The 19,077-nt window shown below is 40.1% G+C and overlaps 1 protein-coding gene across 7 annotated transcripts in view; it reads right to left on the reverse strand.

Annotated features, from left to right (window-relative positions):
* Positions 1-19,077, reverse strand: part of ZNF827 (zinc finger protein 827) — a 175,630-nt gene that overhangs the window by 99,634 nt on the left and 56,919 nt on the right. For all 7 annotated transcript variants that reach the window (XM_030816201.1, XM_003257774.4, XM_030816202.1 and 4 more), the window contains one exon: positions 6,425-6,658. In XM_030816201.1, coding sequence (XP_030672061.1) covers positions 6,425-6,658 — 234 coding nt within the window. The remainder of the gene's footprint in view (positions 1-6,424; positions 6,659-19,077) is intronic.

Below are 19,077 nucleotides of genomic sequence, written 5' to 3' on the forward strand. Positions count from 1 at the left end.
CAATGAAAATTTTCTGGAATTCGATGTAGTGATGGTTGCACAACTCTGTGGATATACTAAAAATCATTGAATTGTATACTTTGAATGGGTAAATTTTATGGTATATGAATTATATTTTAATAAATATGGGCCAGGCACGGTGGCTCACCCCTGTAATCCTAGAACTTTGGGAGGCTGAGGCGGGCAGATTGTCTGAGCTCAGATGTTCGAGACCAGCCTAGTCAACATGGCAAAACCCCATCTCTACTAAAATACAAAAAATCAGCCAGGCGCAGTGGCAGGCACCTGTAATCCCAGCTGCTCAGGAGGCTGAGGCATAGAATTGCTTGAACCCAGGAACCCACTGCATTCCAGCCTGTGCAACAGGATGAAACTCTGTCACACACACACACACACACACACACACACACAGTTTTTAAAATGAGATGGTACATTAAAATCAGTCTAGAAATGCCCTCTAAAACATAAAATATATAAATTCTGGCCAGGCATAGTAGCTCACACCCGTAATCCCAGTACTTTGTGAGTAGCTCACACCTCCCAATCCTCCAAAGTTGGGAGGACTGCTTGAGGCCAGGAGTTCAAGACCAGCCTGGGCAACATCGCAAGACTTTGTCTCTACAAAAAAAAAAAAAAAAAAAAAAAATTAGCTGAGTGTGATGATGCACATCTGTAGTTCTAGCTACTCTGGAGCCTGAGGTGGAAGGATCGCTTGAGTCTAGGAGTTCAAGGTTACAGTGAGCTATGATCACACCATTGCACTCCAGCCTGGGTGACTGAGCAAGACCCTGTCTCTAAAAAAAATAATAAAATAAAATATATAAATTCTAGAAAAGCAGAATATGGATTCAATAAATTTCTTCAGGAACTCAAAAAAAGTTGAAATGAATACATGAATTTTTTGATTTTTGGAGTTACTAGACTGATTAGATCTACCTGTTCACTTTATAAGTGAACTCTACATTTAGCCTTTTATGCAAGCAGGTAGAATCATAAGGAACTAAGTACAAATGGGCGTCACATTGTCTCTACCATCTAACTAGATAACTTCCAAGTCTGAAGGAGGCAAATGTGAGAAGGAAGTAACATAAAAATACAACATGTATTTTCCATCCTTACAGATTACTGAAGTCACACTGCTTAGAAAGCTTGCTAGACCATAATTTTCCAAGGGAAAATACCAAATAAGCAAATAAGTTTTTGCTCTGAGAAATTGTTAAGCTAAATCTCTAATTAATCTCAAATAATTGTTTAGAAGAGTCTCCAACATGGTCTTAGATTATGTAGAGGGGAGGTAGAGAAAGGTTTTTCTCCTAAATGAAAGCCAACATTGCTCAGGAATAATCATGAAATTTAACAGCAAAGAACATTGAAAAAAGTAGTATTATCTGAGGCTTACAGCCAATGCTATCTTGATTTATTAGGTACATGTGCCCTTCTAAAAAAAGGTTCCCAGATACCATTATTTCATAATAAATTAAAAAGAATCTTCACTGAAGAGAGATGGTTCTTTTTAAAAAGTAAAATGTACATTTAATAGAGCTTTGTTCTCTGTCAGCTTCAACCTAAAGCATTCTTCTCAGATGGATGAAACTTATTTTTCCAATTAACCATTTCCTCAGCACAGTGCTTCTCAAACCTTAGCTGTCAGAATTGCTAGGAGGGCTTGTGAAAACACAGACAGCGGGACTCCCACCTCCAGAGTTTCAACCAGGTCCAGGGTAGGGCTCAAGAATTTGCATATCTAACACTTCCTTATCCCCACAAATTTCATGATGATTCTGCTGGTCTAGGGACCACACTTTGAGAAGCACTGCCTTAGCAAATTAGAGAGGTTTTTCTCTCAGACCCTTTCAAGAAGGAACGATAAACAGCACCCAACACATTTCCACTCAATACTGAAATGACAGCAACCACCATAATTATTCCTGGACCTTTTGTGGTTCGTATGTATTGTTCTATCTTCCTGTTTCACACCTCACCCTCCTGCTCTCCCTCCCAGCAATCCCACATGGCTAACGGCAGCAGCCACATCTGCCCAACATGCCCTCATTTCTAAATAGAGAAGTTTCCACTCTTGGGTCCCAGTTAAGCCAAGACCCTCAGTTGGGATTTAGGATTGGGATAAAGACATTTCTGTCTGGCTATTCTTTTGAGCAAAACATAAACTCAGAAGCTGCTGGCAATTGCCCCTTTCCATCATGTGGACTGGGTAACAGAAGAAGTCCATCTGTTGGTCCAGAGAGAAGCAGAAATGAGGTGGGGAAGGGGGTGGTTCCTGGGTTCCATATGGGCCTCCAGCCTCTGGCTGCAGTGGAAAACCGAGGCCCCACTGCATCCCTGCCCTTGGGATCCATAAGCCAATCCCAAACCCGCATCTCCTACTAAATTCTTCTATCCTGCCAAAACTATCTGAAAAGGGTTTCTGTTATTTATAACCAAAGGGGCCCTAATTACAGCTACTAATAAAATGAGTTCTTTTCTTCTCCACTTTAGTTCACCGCAGGGATTAAATTCACCTTAAAATGTCATCCTACTCAAGTTTACCTGTTTCTAAATATCTCCTAGCTGAAGGTCCATCTCATTTAGGTGATACCCTAAATCACACATCATGATGTTATTTCAAATCTAGGGCCTGCTTGGATTCCCATACAAGAGGCAATTGTAATTTATATGGTTCTCCAGGACTAGGCAGGAATAAATGAATATAAACCAGAAACGAATATAAATCTACTAGGTGAGCACAGAAATTTTTAAAACCAATAAACTTGTTTAAAATTAAAGTCTAATATGAAGTTTTATTTACCATGTTAGAGAAATGTAAACGTTTAATTTTTCATTAATGTTTCAGCATAACTCCAGCTTTCCAGCTATGTACTCTCTGTATGTGGAATTCATATTTTTAAATGGCATTCTTATCTACTACTTCTAGGCTCACTCAACCATGCATGATACATTTTATATATGCATTCCCATGGAAACATGTAACTCCCCAAAGAAAGAAGAGGGCATTTATCTTCATCACTTTGCATCTAGCTACTTCTCTTAAAGCAAAACAGAGACAAAGCAGACAAAATTTTGTGTCACTTTCAGCATTACATCATATCCGTGATAACACAGCTATCCCATAAGTTTGCAAGGTGACCACACATTGCAAAACCAGAGTTTAAAGGTACTTTGAATCTCCTACACTATCTAATGTTATATATCCTCTATGTTGAACACTGAGATTTCGGCCTCCTTGAATGAAGACTTCTGGGAATTATCTTTGGCAACCATATGCTTAGCAAAAAAGTCTGATTATTTTGGCTGCCTTGTGTCACATAACAACAAGTAGTCGCAGACTTCCAGTGCTTTCCTCAGAGTGTGTTGCTTTCTTTATGGCAATCAATTTACTTGGCCCAGCTGTCAGGCATTCAACTTCCCAATTAACAACTGGAAATAGAACTCGAACCACAGGAAGGAAGAAAGCTTAGATTTTCCTCAACGCACACTTAATGAAAAATCGAGCCTACTCTAGCTCATCTGCGTTTTTCCTGTAAAACACAAATGTCAATTTGGAAAACAATACACCAACAGAGATTTCTCCACATAGAAAAGTTCCACATGATATGTGACTGGGCCAGGTGCCAAGTCTCCATCCTTAAGGAGTTAACATAAATTAATTTAAAACTGAAAATGAAGCAGCCAAAATTGTGGACTAGTTTCTTCTTATTCATACAATGAGAAGACTGAAAGGGTCTAAACTATAGGTCACCACTTCTAACCTCAAGGAAATAAGTAACAGGGAAGAAAATTCCTTTTATTCCACATCTTAGCTACTCCTTGGGTCAAAACTAAAACAAGGAAAAGTATGCCTCATCCTTGCATAACTAAGTATCCTCATCCAACTCTTCCTGACCAAAAAGATTTTCCCAATCATATGGGAAGACTACAAATGAAAACAAGCAAGGCAGGAGGCAATAGGAACTCCTGTTCACAAGAACAGCTACGACAAAGCTTTGGGGGTATCAGCCAAGGCAAACTGGTGGTGTAGCCCTGACCAACTACACAGACGTTTTGAGAAATGAATTATTACTCTTGTCTATACAGCAACAGAAGTGATCATGGCAAAGGGTATCTGAAGACACAAGTCCTTTACTTGGATGTCTTTCAGGGCATGAACTGTGAAATTGTTAAAATTACAATTTGAGGAAAGAACATACAAAGGTTTTTCCTAACATCTTCATTCTTGCAAGAGCACTGCTCTATCAGTGATTAGAAACTCTAATATCCACTTTAAACCTAATTAAGGGTGAGTCTTCTTTATCTTGTGGCTTAGGAATGAAACGATATTTGCTTTTAAGTCACATGCCTATTGTTATGACTAAAAAACTTCTTCCCAGTTTACCTGACCATGGCCACTACAGTATGGCAGTACTAAGTTCCAAGCGCAAATCACATGAATGGATTCCACTGCCCTGGATTACTTCTGACTAGACCACAGCATCTAAGGGTCAGGACTGTGATGCATATCTCTTTGCACACAGAATGCTGAGGATTTGAGGATTCTTTTTTCAGGGCAAAAAAAAAAAATTGTTGTCAGCCTTCAAACAAGTTCATTTCCACATTTCCTTTGGAAACAGGACTATGTCATCCATTCAACTATTGCTGAACCCCATAGCACATGTGTTCAACCAAAGGCAACATACACATTTAGAAGGACCACTGCTGTCCACAAATATCTTTCACTGTTCATGGCTAGTAGACATATTCTGTTTGGAGGATATCATTATTATCTACAAAATGATTCCACACTTGTGTCTCAAATCTCATCATGCAAAAGGATTAAGATACAACATTTTTCCTTAAAGAACATCATTCTTGAAATCTCATTTTTTGCATATTATCTTTTGGTGCTACCCAAGTCTCTTCTGCTTACAACACTTGCTGCACAGCAAACTCTGAACTGGAAATATTATATACCGGAATCTGACCATAAGGAGGGAGACAGGGGTCACTGTTGGATAAGACTTCAAGTCACTGGAATGTGAAAGTGTATGCTTTGGGGGAAGAATCAGAGCTATGTGACCTCTTTGAATTTATCAGAAAACAACAAATGTATTACTCTGCATCATTTAACATAGGAGGGAGAGTTCAAATATACAAAAAATGTGTTCACTTGAACATCCTTTATAAAAATGTTCAGCTTTTATAATAGCAAAGAGTACAATCTTACTAGTCCTCTCATCTGCATAGGAGGTACTGCACTATCTCTGCAAAGTTTAGGAAGATGGAGCTATGATAAGAATGTAATGATTGCATTATGCTTTATTTATAACAAATCATGTTACCTTGAACTTCCAATGTGCTTTGAATTAACATCAAAGAAAAGAATGCTTAACCCCACCAACTGGTAAGTACAGGAATTTCAACTGTTCTGATATAATGACTAAGTAAATCACTGTTAATTTCTTACTTTCCAACCCACTAGTCAACCAGAAACACAGTCAGAACTGCTGATGAAATTACAGATCTTAAAGGAGTCTCTCTAATGCATTTCTTGCTTTCATTCTCCAAGCACAGCAAGTTCCAAACTAAAAACAGCTTTTGATTCATATTAGCATTTTAAATATAGTTTCTAAAAATTATGCTTAAGAGGTAATGAACTAAGGATGGGATATGAATTGACAAGTATTATTACTGATATAACTTTTTTTTTCCATGTTCTGAAAGTCCTATCTTTGAATTGAAAAGACACTATGTTTTTACCTGTTTCAGAGAGGACAGGGCAGATAGGAGATGACGTGGAAAAAAATCCAAACTATACGAATTTCAAATTATAAGCTATTTTCCCTACATTTAATATGCTGAGATTACATTTAGATGCTAGTAAAGAATGATTCATTAATCTTAAGAACAGATTAATTATTGTAATATTCCATTACAAAATTCTCTATCCATAAAATCTCTTATTGCCACTCTATTGGTAATTACTTCAAGTGCCATCTCAAATGCTTATGAAGTTAAGAAAAATATTTGTAATGGTGCTTAAAGAGTATAGTATAAATACACACAAAATGCCAGGTCCTCTATTAGGAAAGAATAGATATTTTGATCAATTAGCAGAAGACCTTTGAACATCATTAGAACCCATTTAAAATTATGGCCTATATCACCTTAGGAAAGCAGCAGTGGTTTCCAACAATTTGCAGTGATAGTCAGGAAAAGGTTGTATTTAATAAGATAAGTACACAGCTAATATACACAAACAAACTCACACATAACACAGGAATTTAAGCCAAGTAATCTGATCATTCCTTGAATTCACAGCAATAATGCGATATTGCTGTCATTAGGTTAATTATAACCCATGCAGGAAGCAGTCCAGTTGGCCTGCAAGTGAAACTATCAGAATGTGAATATTTTAGAATAAATCAAGTACCTGAGAGTTTCATGAGAAGTTCAGAGGCTGCTTTGACTGACACATCCCGCCTTAGCACACTTTCCTTCCCTTCCTGGGGCTTTAGTGCATCCTCAGAAACGCCTGGGGCTGACACTTCAGATTCCGGGCTGAACACATAGCTGGACCGAGGCAAAGTCGTGCTTAGGGACTCCCCTTCCTTAGGCTCCTCTTTCACTTTAAAATTAAGATTCATGGGCTCCTTCTGATTTGCAGCTGTCAAAAGAAAAAAAGGGATTATATATACATAAAAGGCCACTCCCCTCCTTAGCTGCCCTGGTACTTCATGAAGTATGGAATGCACAATCACACTGTGCTAACGACCGACCGGAGGGATCACAACCTCATCCGAACAGGCTGGGCCCTGGGCAAAACCACACAATACATTCCATGGGCCTACAACTCTGAGGAGTGTGGGCTTCTGAATCTTTTGAACCTATAATATTTTAAGAAGTGCTACCTCTACAAAGTTTCAGGGCATTTTCTCTTTGGTTTCCCTAGATGTCTTGTTTCCTGTGTATGCCACTGCCTCCCTGACTTATTAGCACTCTCCCCACCTAATCCTATTATGAAATATGCTTTCAGGCAATTATTCTGCCATAAGATATTGAATACAAACATGAGTCAGAGGCAGTACCAAAGCAAAAACCTGGGGTGCAATGGTAAGGTGAGAATGGAGAATTTGCCAAACAGAAAAGCTCAAGATTAGAGATAGACCATTCTTGCCTTATTATAAGACGACACTACTGATCCATAAACAGTGGGGCATTTACTTAGCACTGTTCTTCTGATTATGGTGATAAATCCATGTCTGTAGCCCAAGTCATCACTGAGTCCAAAATGGCCTTTTGCTTTTTCAAAGAACAGTTTTTATTTTGGAATAATTTCAGATTTACAGAGAAGTTGCAAAGATGGTTCCAAGAGTTCCCATATATCCTTCACCCAGAATTCCCTAATGTTAGCATCTTACATAACCATGGTACATTTGTCAGAACTAAGAAATCCACATTACTATGCGCTAAACTCTAGATTTTATTCAGATTTCACCAGTTTTTCCACTAATGTCCTTTTTCCATTTTTAGCATGGTTGGTTGCTGTGGAGTGTGTGGTCAGGATAGAGCTAACTGGCCTATTATGGGATGGATTCTGTGGCTCAGCCACACTGTACCAGGCCTTCCCCACTGGGCTACATAATACCCAGGAAAGACCAAAAAGGAAGAGACAAGCACCCTCTTCCTACTACATTTCACTTTCACAGGCATCTCACTCCCTTTAAGAGTCCATGAGGTAGGAACTTAGGATTGATTATACTAAGTGTGTCCATCTTTTGAGAAAGAGGATCTCATCCTAATACAGGATTCTTAGAAACACTTATTAGAATGAGCCTTAAATCCATTCCATCTTAACAGACAAAAAGATAAAAATAAATCCCCAAAGCAAACATTTATCACCCCTTGCCTACCACCTACTCCAAGCCAATACTCAAGCACAAAGTCTGTTTTCCATCTCATACCCCTCTAAGAATATGCATTCTGGAATCACAAGTTCACACAGACCAGCATATTTGGAAACTGAACCCCAGAAGCCCAAAGAACTATCTGGAAGTTTCATTACCAGAAAGATGCAGAGCTGGGACCAGAACCTAGGTCCATGGGCTTCCCTGCTGTGTCCCTTACCTGCCTCCACCGCACCACTTCCACTTCTGGTCTCTGTATTGTAACAAAACTTGAAAATACTTGACCTTCCAATCGGCTCAAATACCACCTGCTCAGTGAGGTCAACTCTGATCATCCTGTTCAAAACTGCAATCACCACCTTCACAGTCCTCCCAACCTCTCTTACCCTGATCTAACTTTCATTTTTCCCTCCAAATACTTACTACCTAATAACCTACTGTTATGGACTCAATTGTGTCCCTTCATATGTCGAAGCCCTAACCTGCCAGTGTGGAATATACCTGGAGTTAGGACCTCGAAGGAGGTAATTAAGGTTAAATGAGGTCATAAGAGTGGAGCCCTAATGCATTGTGACTGGTTCCATTAAAGAACTAGAAGAATAAGAAGAGAGAGAGACACCAGGGATGCACGCACACAGAGGGAAGTCTGCACGAGGACACAGTGAGAAGGCGGCCGTCTGCAAGACAAGGAGAGAGGCCTCAGGAGAAACCAAACCTGCCACCTTGATCTTAGGCTTCCAGCCTCTAGAACAGAGAAATAAATCTGTTACTTAAGTCATCCAGTCTGTGGTATTTTCTTATGCAGTATTTAGTTTAACAGACTAATCACATGCTATATGATTTTTAAAATTTATTATGTTAACAATTTATGGCTGGGTGTGGTGGCTCACACTTGTAATCCCAGCACTTTGGGAGGCCGAAGCAGGCGGATCACTTGAGGTCAGGAGTTTGAGACCAGTCTGGCCAACATGGTGAAACCCCATCTCTACTAAAAATACAAAAATAAGCAAGATGTGGTGGCATGCACCTGTAATCCCAGCTACTCGGGAGACTGAGGTAGAAGAATCGCTTGAACCCAGGAGGCAGAGGTTGTGGTGAGCTGAGATCATGCCACTGCACACCAGCCTGGGCAACAGAGCAAGATTCTATCTCAAAAAACAAAAAACAAACAAACAAAAAAAAAACAAGGTAGGCTTTCATGAAGGCAACAATTTTTTTTCTTTTCTTTCTTTTTTTTTTTTTTTTGAGATGCACTGTCACCCAGGCTGGAGTGCAGTGGCACAATCTCAGCTCACCACAACCTCTGCCTCCTGGGTTCAAGCAATTCTCCTGCCTCAGCCTCCCAAGTAGCTAGGACTCCAGGCGCCCGCCACCATGCCCAGCTAATTTTTTGTATTTTTAGTAGAGATGGGGTTTCACCACGTTACCCAGGATGGTCTCAACCTCCTGACCTCGTGATCCGCTTCAGCCTCCCAAAGTGCTGGGATTATAGGCGTGAGCCAACATGCTTGGCCCAACAATTTTTGACACTGATGTGTCTCAAGTGCCCTGAATAGTGCCTGGTACATAGTTAGTGATCAATATATATTTGTTGAACGAGTAAAATGTGTTGCTCCAAATTAGTGGCATCCAATGGCATTCCAATATTATCTGAAGTTAACAAAAACTAAGACCTCCAAAATATCCCACCAAAAGCTATCAGAAGTGCTTTCCCGGGATTTAATAATTAGATGGGAGATAAGACCTTTGAAGTAAAGTTAAAGGCCTTTCTACCTAGACCACAGCATTACTGAAATATCTAATCATCACTTGAACTCTAACATTACTAAAGGAGGAGTCCAGAAAAATCTCAAGGAAAGTGCTTAAAATCTAGCCCTTTGGGGACAATGCCATATGAATCTGAATCAAAGGGAGCAATCCTCAAATATGTACTTCCAATGTCTACCAGGAAGGTTGCTCTTAAGAGGACTTGGTTTATTTAGCTCATTTCTCCCCTTTGCACCTTTCCCCCACTTCTTGGGGGATTTTGCTGGTCACCCTTCTAAAGCTTGCTCTCTCCCAACACCATTCTCCCAGAACCCTTTATAAAGTCTTTTCCAAGGGCACCCTAGTTCATCACGACAGAGTAATTAAATAGGGTGTTTATTAAGTCTGTGTCTTTGATTCTTTGAGGAAGAACAATTTAAAGTGAATGGTTAAGTATTTTTAAAATGCTTCATTGCTGCATCTTTTATTTAAGAACATTTTAAAATTCTAAGATGAAGCTAAGAAAGAGATGAAAAAAAAAACACAAAAAACTATTGAGGCCCCAGAAGCAAATCTCAACTTCTGGAGATCGTTAAGCAGATGCTTCCTGTACATGTAAGTGGTTTCTAGAAGCATTAGTCAGAGTATATGCTACAAGAGACTTAGGGGGAAAAAAGTAAAGATATTTAGCGTTGCTAGCACAACCTGGATTTAACAGAACTTCAAAAAGACACTTTAAAAGGCAATAGGCAAGCTGTATATTGCTGGATTATACACTTGCAAGGCACTACATACCTGGTTTTCATTCTGACAATACAGAGAATGACAGAAAATTGTAATGTGCTGAGGAAATGTAAACATAGCTAACGACATTATTAGAAGAGCATGTGGAAATCACTCATTTGCCCAAGTTTTAATTTCCCAAACATTTGGGTCTCAATAAAAGATGTAAAAATAGAAATATGAAGGCTAATCTGCTTTTTTCAATGGCCAAAAATATTTACATTGAGAACAGTACATAAAGCCTATATTTTAAAATTAATATGACTTAATAATTACTATCTTTTAAACTATCCCACTTTACCAAAAAACCCACATGTGCAGTGAGAGGTGGCATTCAAGATGTTTTCTTTTTCTTTGGGGAAATTGCTAAGAGAAAAGCAATCATTTATGACTCATGACATAGTCTTCACTTTATTCCTACTACTAACACAGAAAGATTTGTGCAGGTGTGGAACTCAACTTGTCAAGGACTTTCACAACACCTGCCTAGACTTCTGTTTATGTATTTGAAAGTTTCTGGATAACTGCACTTTTGATGTGATGAGGAAGCCCTTGCTAATCAAGAGGCCCCTTCTCTCGCTGTTTGTTCCCAGCATCGTAGGACCTGGGCCACGCTGCTGATCAATTACACATACCTCTCAGTTTATGTACTTGATGGAGGTGGACCACCATTTAAAGGAAACAAATCAGCTTTTTTGAGGATTTCTGAAGATTTCAAGATAAAGGCAAGTGTGGGAAAGGAATGGGAAATCTGCTGGGATAAGATGATTCCAATCTTCCAATTCTAGGAAATTACTGTATAACTAGAAAATACTATATATTTTACAGTATTTTCTAGTTATATAGTAATTGGGAAAATACTATATAACTTTCCTATTACTAGGGAAAATACTATATAACTTCCTTCTAAAGACTATCATTTGTTTTAACAATGTATACAACTAGCTCTTGAGTAATTACATAGGGATCAAGCCTTCCATCAATCACAGGAGACATGTTATTACTATCTTCATTTTACAGGTGAGGAAACTAAGATCCCAAAAGGTTAAGAAACTGATGTCTCAAATCACAGATCTAATTCACAGAGACACTTGGCTCAGAGTTTCTCACTGGAAATGCATTCAAACCCTTTTCTTTCTCTCCAAGACACCCAGGTACCTTTAAAAGGGACACTATCCTCAGCAGGTGAACCATGGCTTTGGAAAATAAGTGATGTGGGTGAGTTAAGCATTGTTCATGAGAAAGGGAAGGGTGGGTTTTGCCTGAAGAAAAGGGACATTTTCTGGTAGGAAGAAACCTTGTGAAGATTTGACTAGGAGGATGAAGGGAAGGAATCAACTGCAAAATAAATACTTCTGTTGGTTCCTTCTGGTGAAGGAAAATGACACCTTTTCTTGAGCTTAATAAGACAGAACTCTCTTTCAGTTCAGTGTATGGCAATTTTATAAATGCTGAACTGCTCTGTGAAAAAGCAACCCACTGAGAATTTTATTTACGATCTCACCCTAAACCAAGGCCAAAGACTCTTGAGCGTGGAAGGGACTACAGAGCCATGGTTTTCAAACAGCGTTCCAAGGAACCCTAGGATATGCTTCAGGGGTTCCAACAAATGTTTGTTTTGAATTTAAGTTTTAAAAAAATTATTGTAAAATTAATTAATTTAAAATTTAAGTTCAAAGTGTGCATCATCCACTGCATTATATATACAACATCAACATACTGGAGACCACTAATATGTTGACAAGTTGATTCAGTTTTGTGTAGTAGCCGTAGTAATGCAGTTTCTCCCCCTCTCATAGGAGTGCTGCAATTGTAGTAATAGGTCATCAATAATGAAGTGGCTGCCTTTGCACTGATTTTTCAAAGAATTCAGGCCTATGCATGTGTGTTCACATATAATTATAGTACTACTAGAGCCTACATACGTACTTTAAATTAGTGTTTCTCAACCTCCACTCCACTGATATTCTGCACTGGATAATCTGCTGGGAGGAGTTGGGGGTGGGGGACTGTCTTGCACATTGTAGGATGTTTAACAGCATCCTTGGCATCTCTACACACTAGTAGCCAGGAGTACTTCCCAGTTGTGAAAAAAAAAATTTCTCTAGACATTGCCAGCTGTCCCCTGGGCATACCTGCCTTAAATTAAATGCAAGGGTAGATTCAAGTGTATCAAGTGTATCTGCTTGGTGCAGCTTCTGACCATAGCTAATAGACAGACAAATAGACATATGTAGATATATATGGATAGAGCCAGATCTATCATTTATTGAGCACATAACATGAGCTGGGCAATACACCAAGTATTTACCTGTATTAATTTATCTAATTCTCACAGCCACCCTTTGAGGTAGGCACTAGTATTATCCTCATTTTGCAGATGAGAGATCTCAGACCTAGAGAGATTAAATACATTTCCCAAATAACAGTTAACTGAGTAATAACCAAGTAGTTGACACAGAATTACAGATGGCTTTAGGGCATATTGTGAGTTTTGGATACTGCTTATCTTCCATTTATTATAAGGAATGAGGGCAGTTGCCAAATGGTGTCAACTTTGAAGCAAAAACTTATACTCTTCTTTAATTGAGGAGATCCTGAAATTACAAGACAAGTTGTTAAAAATCTGTTCCCATTTGCCACTATGTGAAACCGTACTTGTATTTTTTCAAACTGAGATCAGCAAAATAAATTTAGAAATATACTAGATGATCACATTGCTAGAGACTGTGCTCCCTCATAGCATTGGAGTGTCACATTTTGTGCTCACCAAATAGCAACTTTTTTTCCCCCTAATTGCTTGGTTTTTTAAATATGTAAATGTAATAAATGTGAACTTTTGAAACAAAATGAAAGCCATTACTGTTTTCCACTCTCTTATTTTACAATAAGAACACATAGGCTCAGAGGATTATACGATCTTTTGAAAATCACACAGCTCGTTAATTATAGAACCAGAATCAGAGCTTAACTCTCCAGATCACAAGCCGGTGCGGTTCTATCCAACCAAGTTCCCTTGTTAGCAGTGTGTATGTATGTATGTATGAACAGGTTGGGGATCTGGGATTTCTCAGCACTGTGATGTGCTTTGGGTGAAAAACTACCTTCTGAAATCGTAAGAAAAGCCAAGATTTAATTAAATAATAATTAATAACAGTTAAATATGACTTTTAAATGTTAAGCGTATTATATTCAAATGGAATGTTTAGAACATTTGCTAAATATTTTTAAATCTTGCACTTTAATTTCCCTTAAATCATTTTATAATTAGTGTTTAGTGAAATTTTAGCCATCTCATATTTCTCATTAATCCCCACCTGAGCTAATCCTTGGCCACCCTTCAGTGTCTATGTACCCAAACCAAGACTGTGAAGATCCCTATGATAGCTAAGGCCAAAGGGGAAAAACAGCCTCTGGAGAAGGGTCAAAGGTAACAAAAAGTGAGCAGTGCCTCAAGAACTTTAAAATACATAAAGTTTTCCTGCAAAAACTAAACTCCTAAAGCCAACCCACAAAGGGCAAAAGTTGCCATCTGCAGTAATCCACTTAACAGACAGGATATCTCCCTCGTCAAAAGCAGGAAGGACAGGTCCTGGAAAACCAATCAAGCCCTAAGTAAATGTGAAAGAAGGCTGTATTTTAAATTCCCACTGTTAACATGGCCAAAGAATGAAATGTATGAACAGCAATGGAGTGGTTTGCCTGGAGACTAGAAGAAAGAAAACCTGAAGATTGGATAATATATTTCCAACCTTTTTCAGGAAAGTCAGGATCCACCTGCCCCAATGCCATCTCCTCTTGACTGCTATACTTGTCATTTTAAATTAATATGCTGACATTCTTGTTTACAGATCAGTTTGTAATTGATTTTTGTCATTGTGGATCACCCAGAGAGTCTGAAGAACTCTGGACTGTGGCAGACCATGAAATGGCTACGATTCCCCCCTCCAAAGGCCCACCTCTTTACAGTGTGACTTTGTAGCTCCTCCCAAGAGGAGGAAGATATACATGCAATTCCATGGTTCCAATTATCAGACCCCAGGAACAACATGAGTAGAGTAAAGGTAGAAAAATGGAAATGAGAGGGGTATGTTCATGAGCTGGTGAAGACTGTTAACAGTTTTCTTAAGAGGAGTGGGCAGATGGTTACTCAGGAGAAAGGAGCTAGGGCTCAGCATGGTGGCCTGTGCCTGTAACCCCAGCTAATTGAGAGGCTGAGGTGGGAGGATTACCTGAGGTCAGGAGTTCGAGACCAGCCTAGGTGACAGAGTAAGACCTCATCTCGAAAGAAAAAAAAGACAAGAAAGGACAGGACAGGAAAGGAAAGGGAGAGAGAGAAAGGAAGGGAGAGAGAGGAAGGGAGGAAGGGCAGAAGGAAGGAAGGAAGGAAAGGAGGAAGGGAGGAAAAGAACTAGCCAGACAGGAGCATGATCTGACGCAAGAGGTACTGGAAGAAAAGTCCATCAGAAATGCTGGGTGGATGGGTGGGGGCAGTGCTGGGGAGGAAAAGGCATCAGGGAGGGAGCTGCAGGGGCAACTTCTAGGTATGAGGAGCAGGCTGCACATGAAGGGATAGAGTGTAGATAAAAATTTCAGTACAATTTTGAAGACATAAAAAATTTAACTAGATTAGTGACTGAAAGTGCATGCATTCGAAATGATGCCATGGTTTGAAGCCAAGGAAAATAAACAGTGAAGCAGACAGAGGTCAAAAGACAGTTTGCTCAACTGAGAAAAAAAAAATAGGTAATAGCTAACTAAGTAGTCAAGAGCCAACCTTTTGCGGTTACCCAGAGCTGAATCCTTGCTCTGTCCCTTGCAGCCGAAACCTTTAAGTCTCAGCCTCTTTATCTATAACATAGGTTTACTATTACAGACCCTATAGGGCTGTGGCTGGCACAGTGCCCAGCGCACTGTAAGCACGTTTGATTAATTATAGCTCTTATAATAATAATAGTAGAAGCAACAACAATAATAACAACAGTAGTAAAAAGAATGGACTTCAAGGAGAATGGCACTTCTGTTTTTACAGATACAATAAGCTTTGGTAAAATTTCCCAGGGGTCTATCAAGATAAAAAATCACTCTGATGGCAATTCTGGAACTAGGTACACTCTATCTAGCAGAGTCAGGAAAGAAAGGTCTGAATTCCAGTCATGACTCTTTTACAGTTATTTACCCTAAGTCTTGGTTTTCTCATCTACATGCTTGTTATGAAATGATGTATTTAGAAATACACGGTACGCTGTGAAGCTCTACAGAAATATCAGTTGGCCCTACTCTTACTGCTCTATTTGTACTAAATAATTCCTGAGATGCCCAAAACTATTAACACAAATTCTAAAGTTGTCTAACATAACAACATCCAGAACATGCTGAAATTCTGGCTAATTCCACAACGCACAAGAAGGGCAGAGAACAGAGCCAAGTTCCTGTTTTGCTGCTTCTTTCTGTAATTTGGGGGTAGACACAGCCTGGGGAAGAGAATCCTGGAACCACACTGCCTGGATTAGAATCCCAGTTCCTCATGCCTGTGATCCCAGTTCCTCACACCTGTAATCCCAGCACTTTAGGAAGCCGAGGAGGCCAGATCATGAGGTCAGGAGTTCGAGACCAGCCTGGCCAATATGGTGAAACCCCATCACTACTAAAAATACAAAAATTAGCTGGTCGTGGTGGTAGGCGCCTTTAGTCCCAGCTACTTGGGAGGCTGAGGCAGGAGAATAGCTTGAACCCAGGAGGCGGATGTTTCAGAGAGCCGAGATTGCACCACTGATTTCAGCCTGGGCGACAGAGCTAGACTCTGTCTAAAAAAAAGAACCTCAGTTCCACCACCTATTCATTGTGCTAACCTTGGCAAGACTCCTAACCTCTCCATTTCTCAGTTTCCTCATCTGTAAAATGGGAATACTTATACCACCTACTATGGCATTTTCACAAGGCTCAAAGGAGTTAGTAAGTATTAAATAAAGTAAAAATAATAAGCAATGAGTAACTAGCCTAAGAACTCTGTCCATGCAAGTTTCAGCAACTGTGTGTGTAAGCAATCCAGGCCCCACTTACGTATAATCCTCCAGGCCCTACTTACTTGTAAGCCTCCAGGCCCCACTTACTTGTAATCCTCCTAGGTCCCACTTACTTATAGTCCCACCTGCCCCTTTCTTAACTCAGGTCAGTGCTTGTCTCATGAGTGGCAAGTCACTGAAAAATAAGAAAGTCACACTCTTCCTCTCATATGAATCACCAAGTTCAATAAAGTCCAGAATTTCAAAAGTGCATTCAAGCTGCTTACACATATAAGGCCCCTAAATGCAGCTGCTCACATGAGGAATTTTAGTCACATGTTGTTGCAGGCACATGATCAGTGAGTTCCCATCACCAGAAAAGCAAGGCAGGGTTAAAAGGAAGGGCCAAACTAAAAATGCAAAGGGAGGCTGTCAAAAATCACCTGACTGGAGAAGGCATGCCCAGGCGTGGGGAGTGGGAGAGCCCCCTGGCTGTTGGCACTGCCGTCGTAGGGTGTGAATAACACAAGGATGGCATTTACTTGGAAGAAGGCTCATTTGTTGAGATGATTGCCTTTACAAAAAGGCAATCAGAGCCACTGGGCAATGAGGATGACTTGGTTCAGTGGGCATCTCCCATCCCTCCTTCTCCAGCAGCACAAAGGTAAAGCGAGATTGGGAACTGCCATTTATACAAAAAATGTATTGTAACTACAGAGGCTTAAAATCATGTGAAATAGATGGAAGTTGTAGAACAAAGGCCGATGGAAAACTACCGTATACGACACAAACACATTAACCTACACCCTACATTTATACGTGAACACCTTTGCTGTTTAATGGACGAGCTACTAATAAGTCAGAAACAGTTTAGCTTATATCCATTTGTTCATAAACTGTCTCTGTGAGGCTAAAAGTAAGTTGGTGCTTTAAAGAAGTCCATCTCTCCTAGTTAAAATTATTTTGGTCTCAATTTTACGAAATTAATATAATGTGGGAGACAGCACAACAATTTTTGCTGGCTTCCAAATTAAAAATAGTTGAAATGACATATCTTTTATTTTGGAAAACCAGGGACAAAAAGATATTCCCAGCCAACAAGTGAAGTGCCAAGTTTCTGTCAACTGCTTGGTTATAATTTGGAGAGTTAGAATTAAAATTTTATATCTTGAAAAGGGTAGTTTTTGGAAAAAGAAATGATGTAAGGCCGTTGTTGCAGGCAACTTTTAATCAGGCTTCTAATAACGATGACCCTTCCAGTTCCTTTATGCTCTGCACTGAATCTTGAGACTTTTTAACTGGAGAAACTCCCCTGTCAGGAGGCCCCACAAGGAAACACCTGGGGCTCCATGAACACGACTCACCCAGGCCTCTCCTTCATGTCAACCTTGACCTATGGTGAAAGCCACAGGCCTGTCTCATACCACCATGCCCTGTTTCATGGTCTTGGCTGGAGACCATAGGAACAAAACTGCACTGATGAAAACCATAGCTGTACCAAAAAATACTGTACCATGTACCAAGTTTATATTCTACATCAGTGGTCCTCAGCCCTCGCTGCACACTAAAATCATTCTGCACATTTAAATCCTTTGAGGATATTAAAGAAAATACCAATGTCTAGGGCCTATCCCAGTGAATTATAATTTCTGGGCCCTGGCATTTTGTGAAAAACTCCCCAGGCAAGGCTAATGTGCAGCCGAGGTTAAGAACTGCTGCTGGCTATGGGCGACAAGGCACAGAATCAACAGGAACTTAGCTCTCCACAGTCAGGTGAACACATATTCCCTGAACACCCTAGCCACGTGACCACTGGCTCACCTGCCCTGACATGCAATGATTTGCATATGCTTTCTGGCTTCCAGGAAAGAGCTGCTGGAACATACAGGCCTGGAGTCCTCTCAGGTCTGCCTCAGTCTAAACCGTGGGTGAAATCTACAAAATTCATTTTTCTGTCAGCCCAGAACGCTGCCCATACTATTCCCTGAATCAAATGCGATGCCGGGCCTGGAAGCCTCCGTTTTGGAAGCAGCATTATTCTTGAAGGACCAAGCAGTGTTAAGTGTGGGCTCAGTCAGAAGAATAGCTGATAGTTTGGAGAAGAGATTTTATTTCACAATCATGCACGTTAAGAAACCTCTAACAGGAGTGGGGGTGGGGAGTATTGAGAGTCCATTTAAAACAGTATTCTATCCACTGACTTTTAATCCCACTGGGTTCCATTCAATCATCTTTATGCTTAGTTTTAGTTGAAGGAGCAAGAAAGACTCCCCTTAATAACCAGGCAAGAAAGCATCAAGTGTTTTCTCTCTTTTGGAAACAAGTAGGTGTCTACACGCTTGAATTTGTCACTGTGCTCCAGTTTTGCAGACAGTGATCTGGCTGGCACAAAGATTCACAGACTCAGTGCCCACAAACAGCTGCACCCTACAGTACCAGCAGGTGCACGGACAGAGCCCAGCGAAAAAATTCAGTGCAAGAACAATGGCGCCGTTATAACACCAAGGGACAAGGCCCGAGACTAGCCACTACTTCACTACATTTGATGATGGGAAGAGCTAGAAACTCAGCCGCAGCTCCCTGGGATTTGGCCTTTTTGTCCCTAAATCATATCCACAGACGCAGCCAGGTAGGGCATCACAGTG

Source organism: Nomascus leucogenys, chromosome 7b, assembly GCF_006542625.1.
Source record: "Nomascus leucogenys isolate Asia chromosome 7b, Asia_NLE_v1, whole genome shotgun sequence".
NCBI classification, from domain to species: Eukaryota; Metazoa; Chordata; class Mammalia; order Primates; family Hylobatidae; genus Nomascus; species Nomascus leucogenys.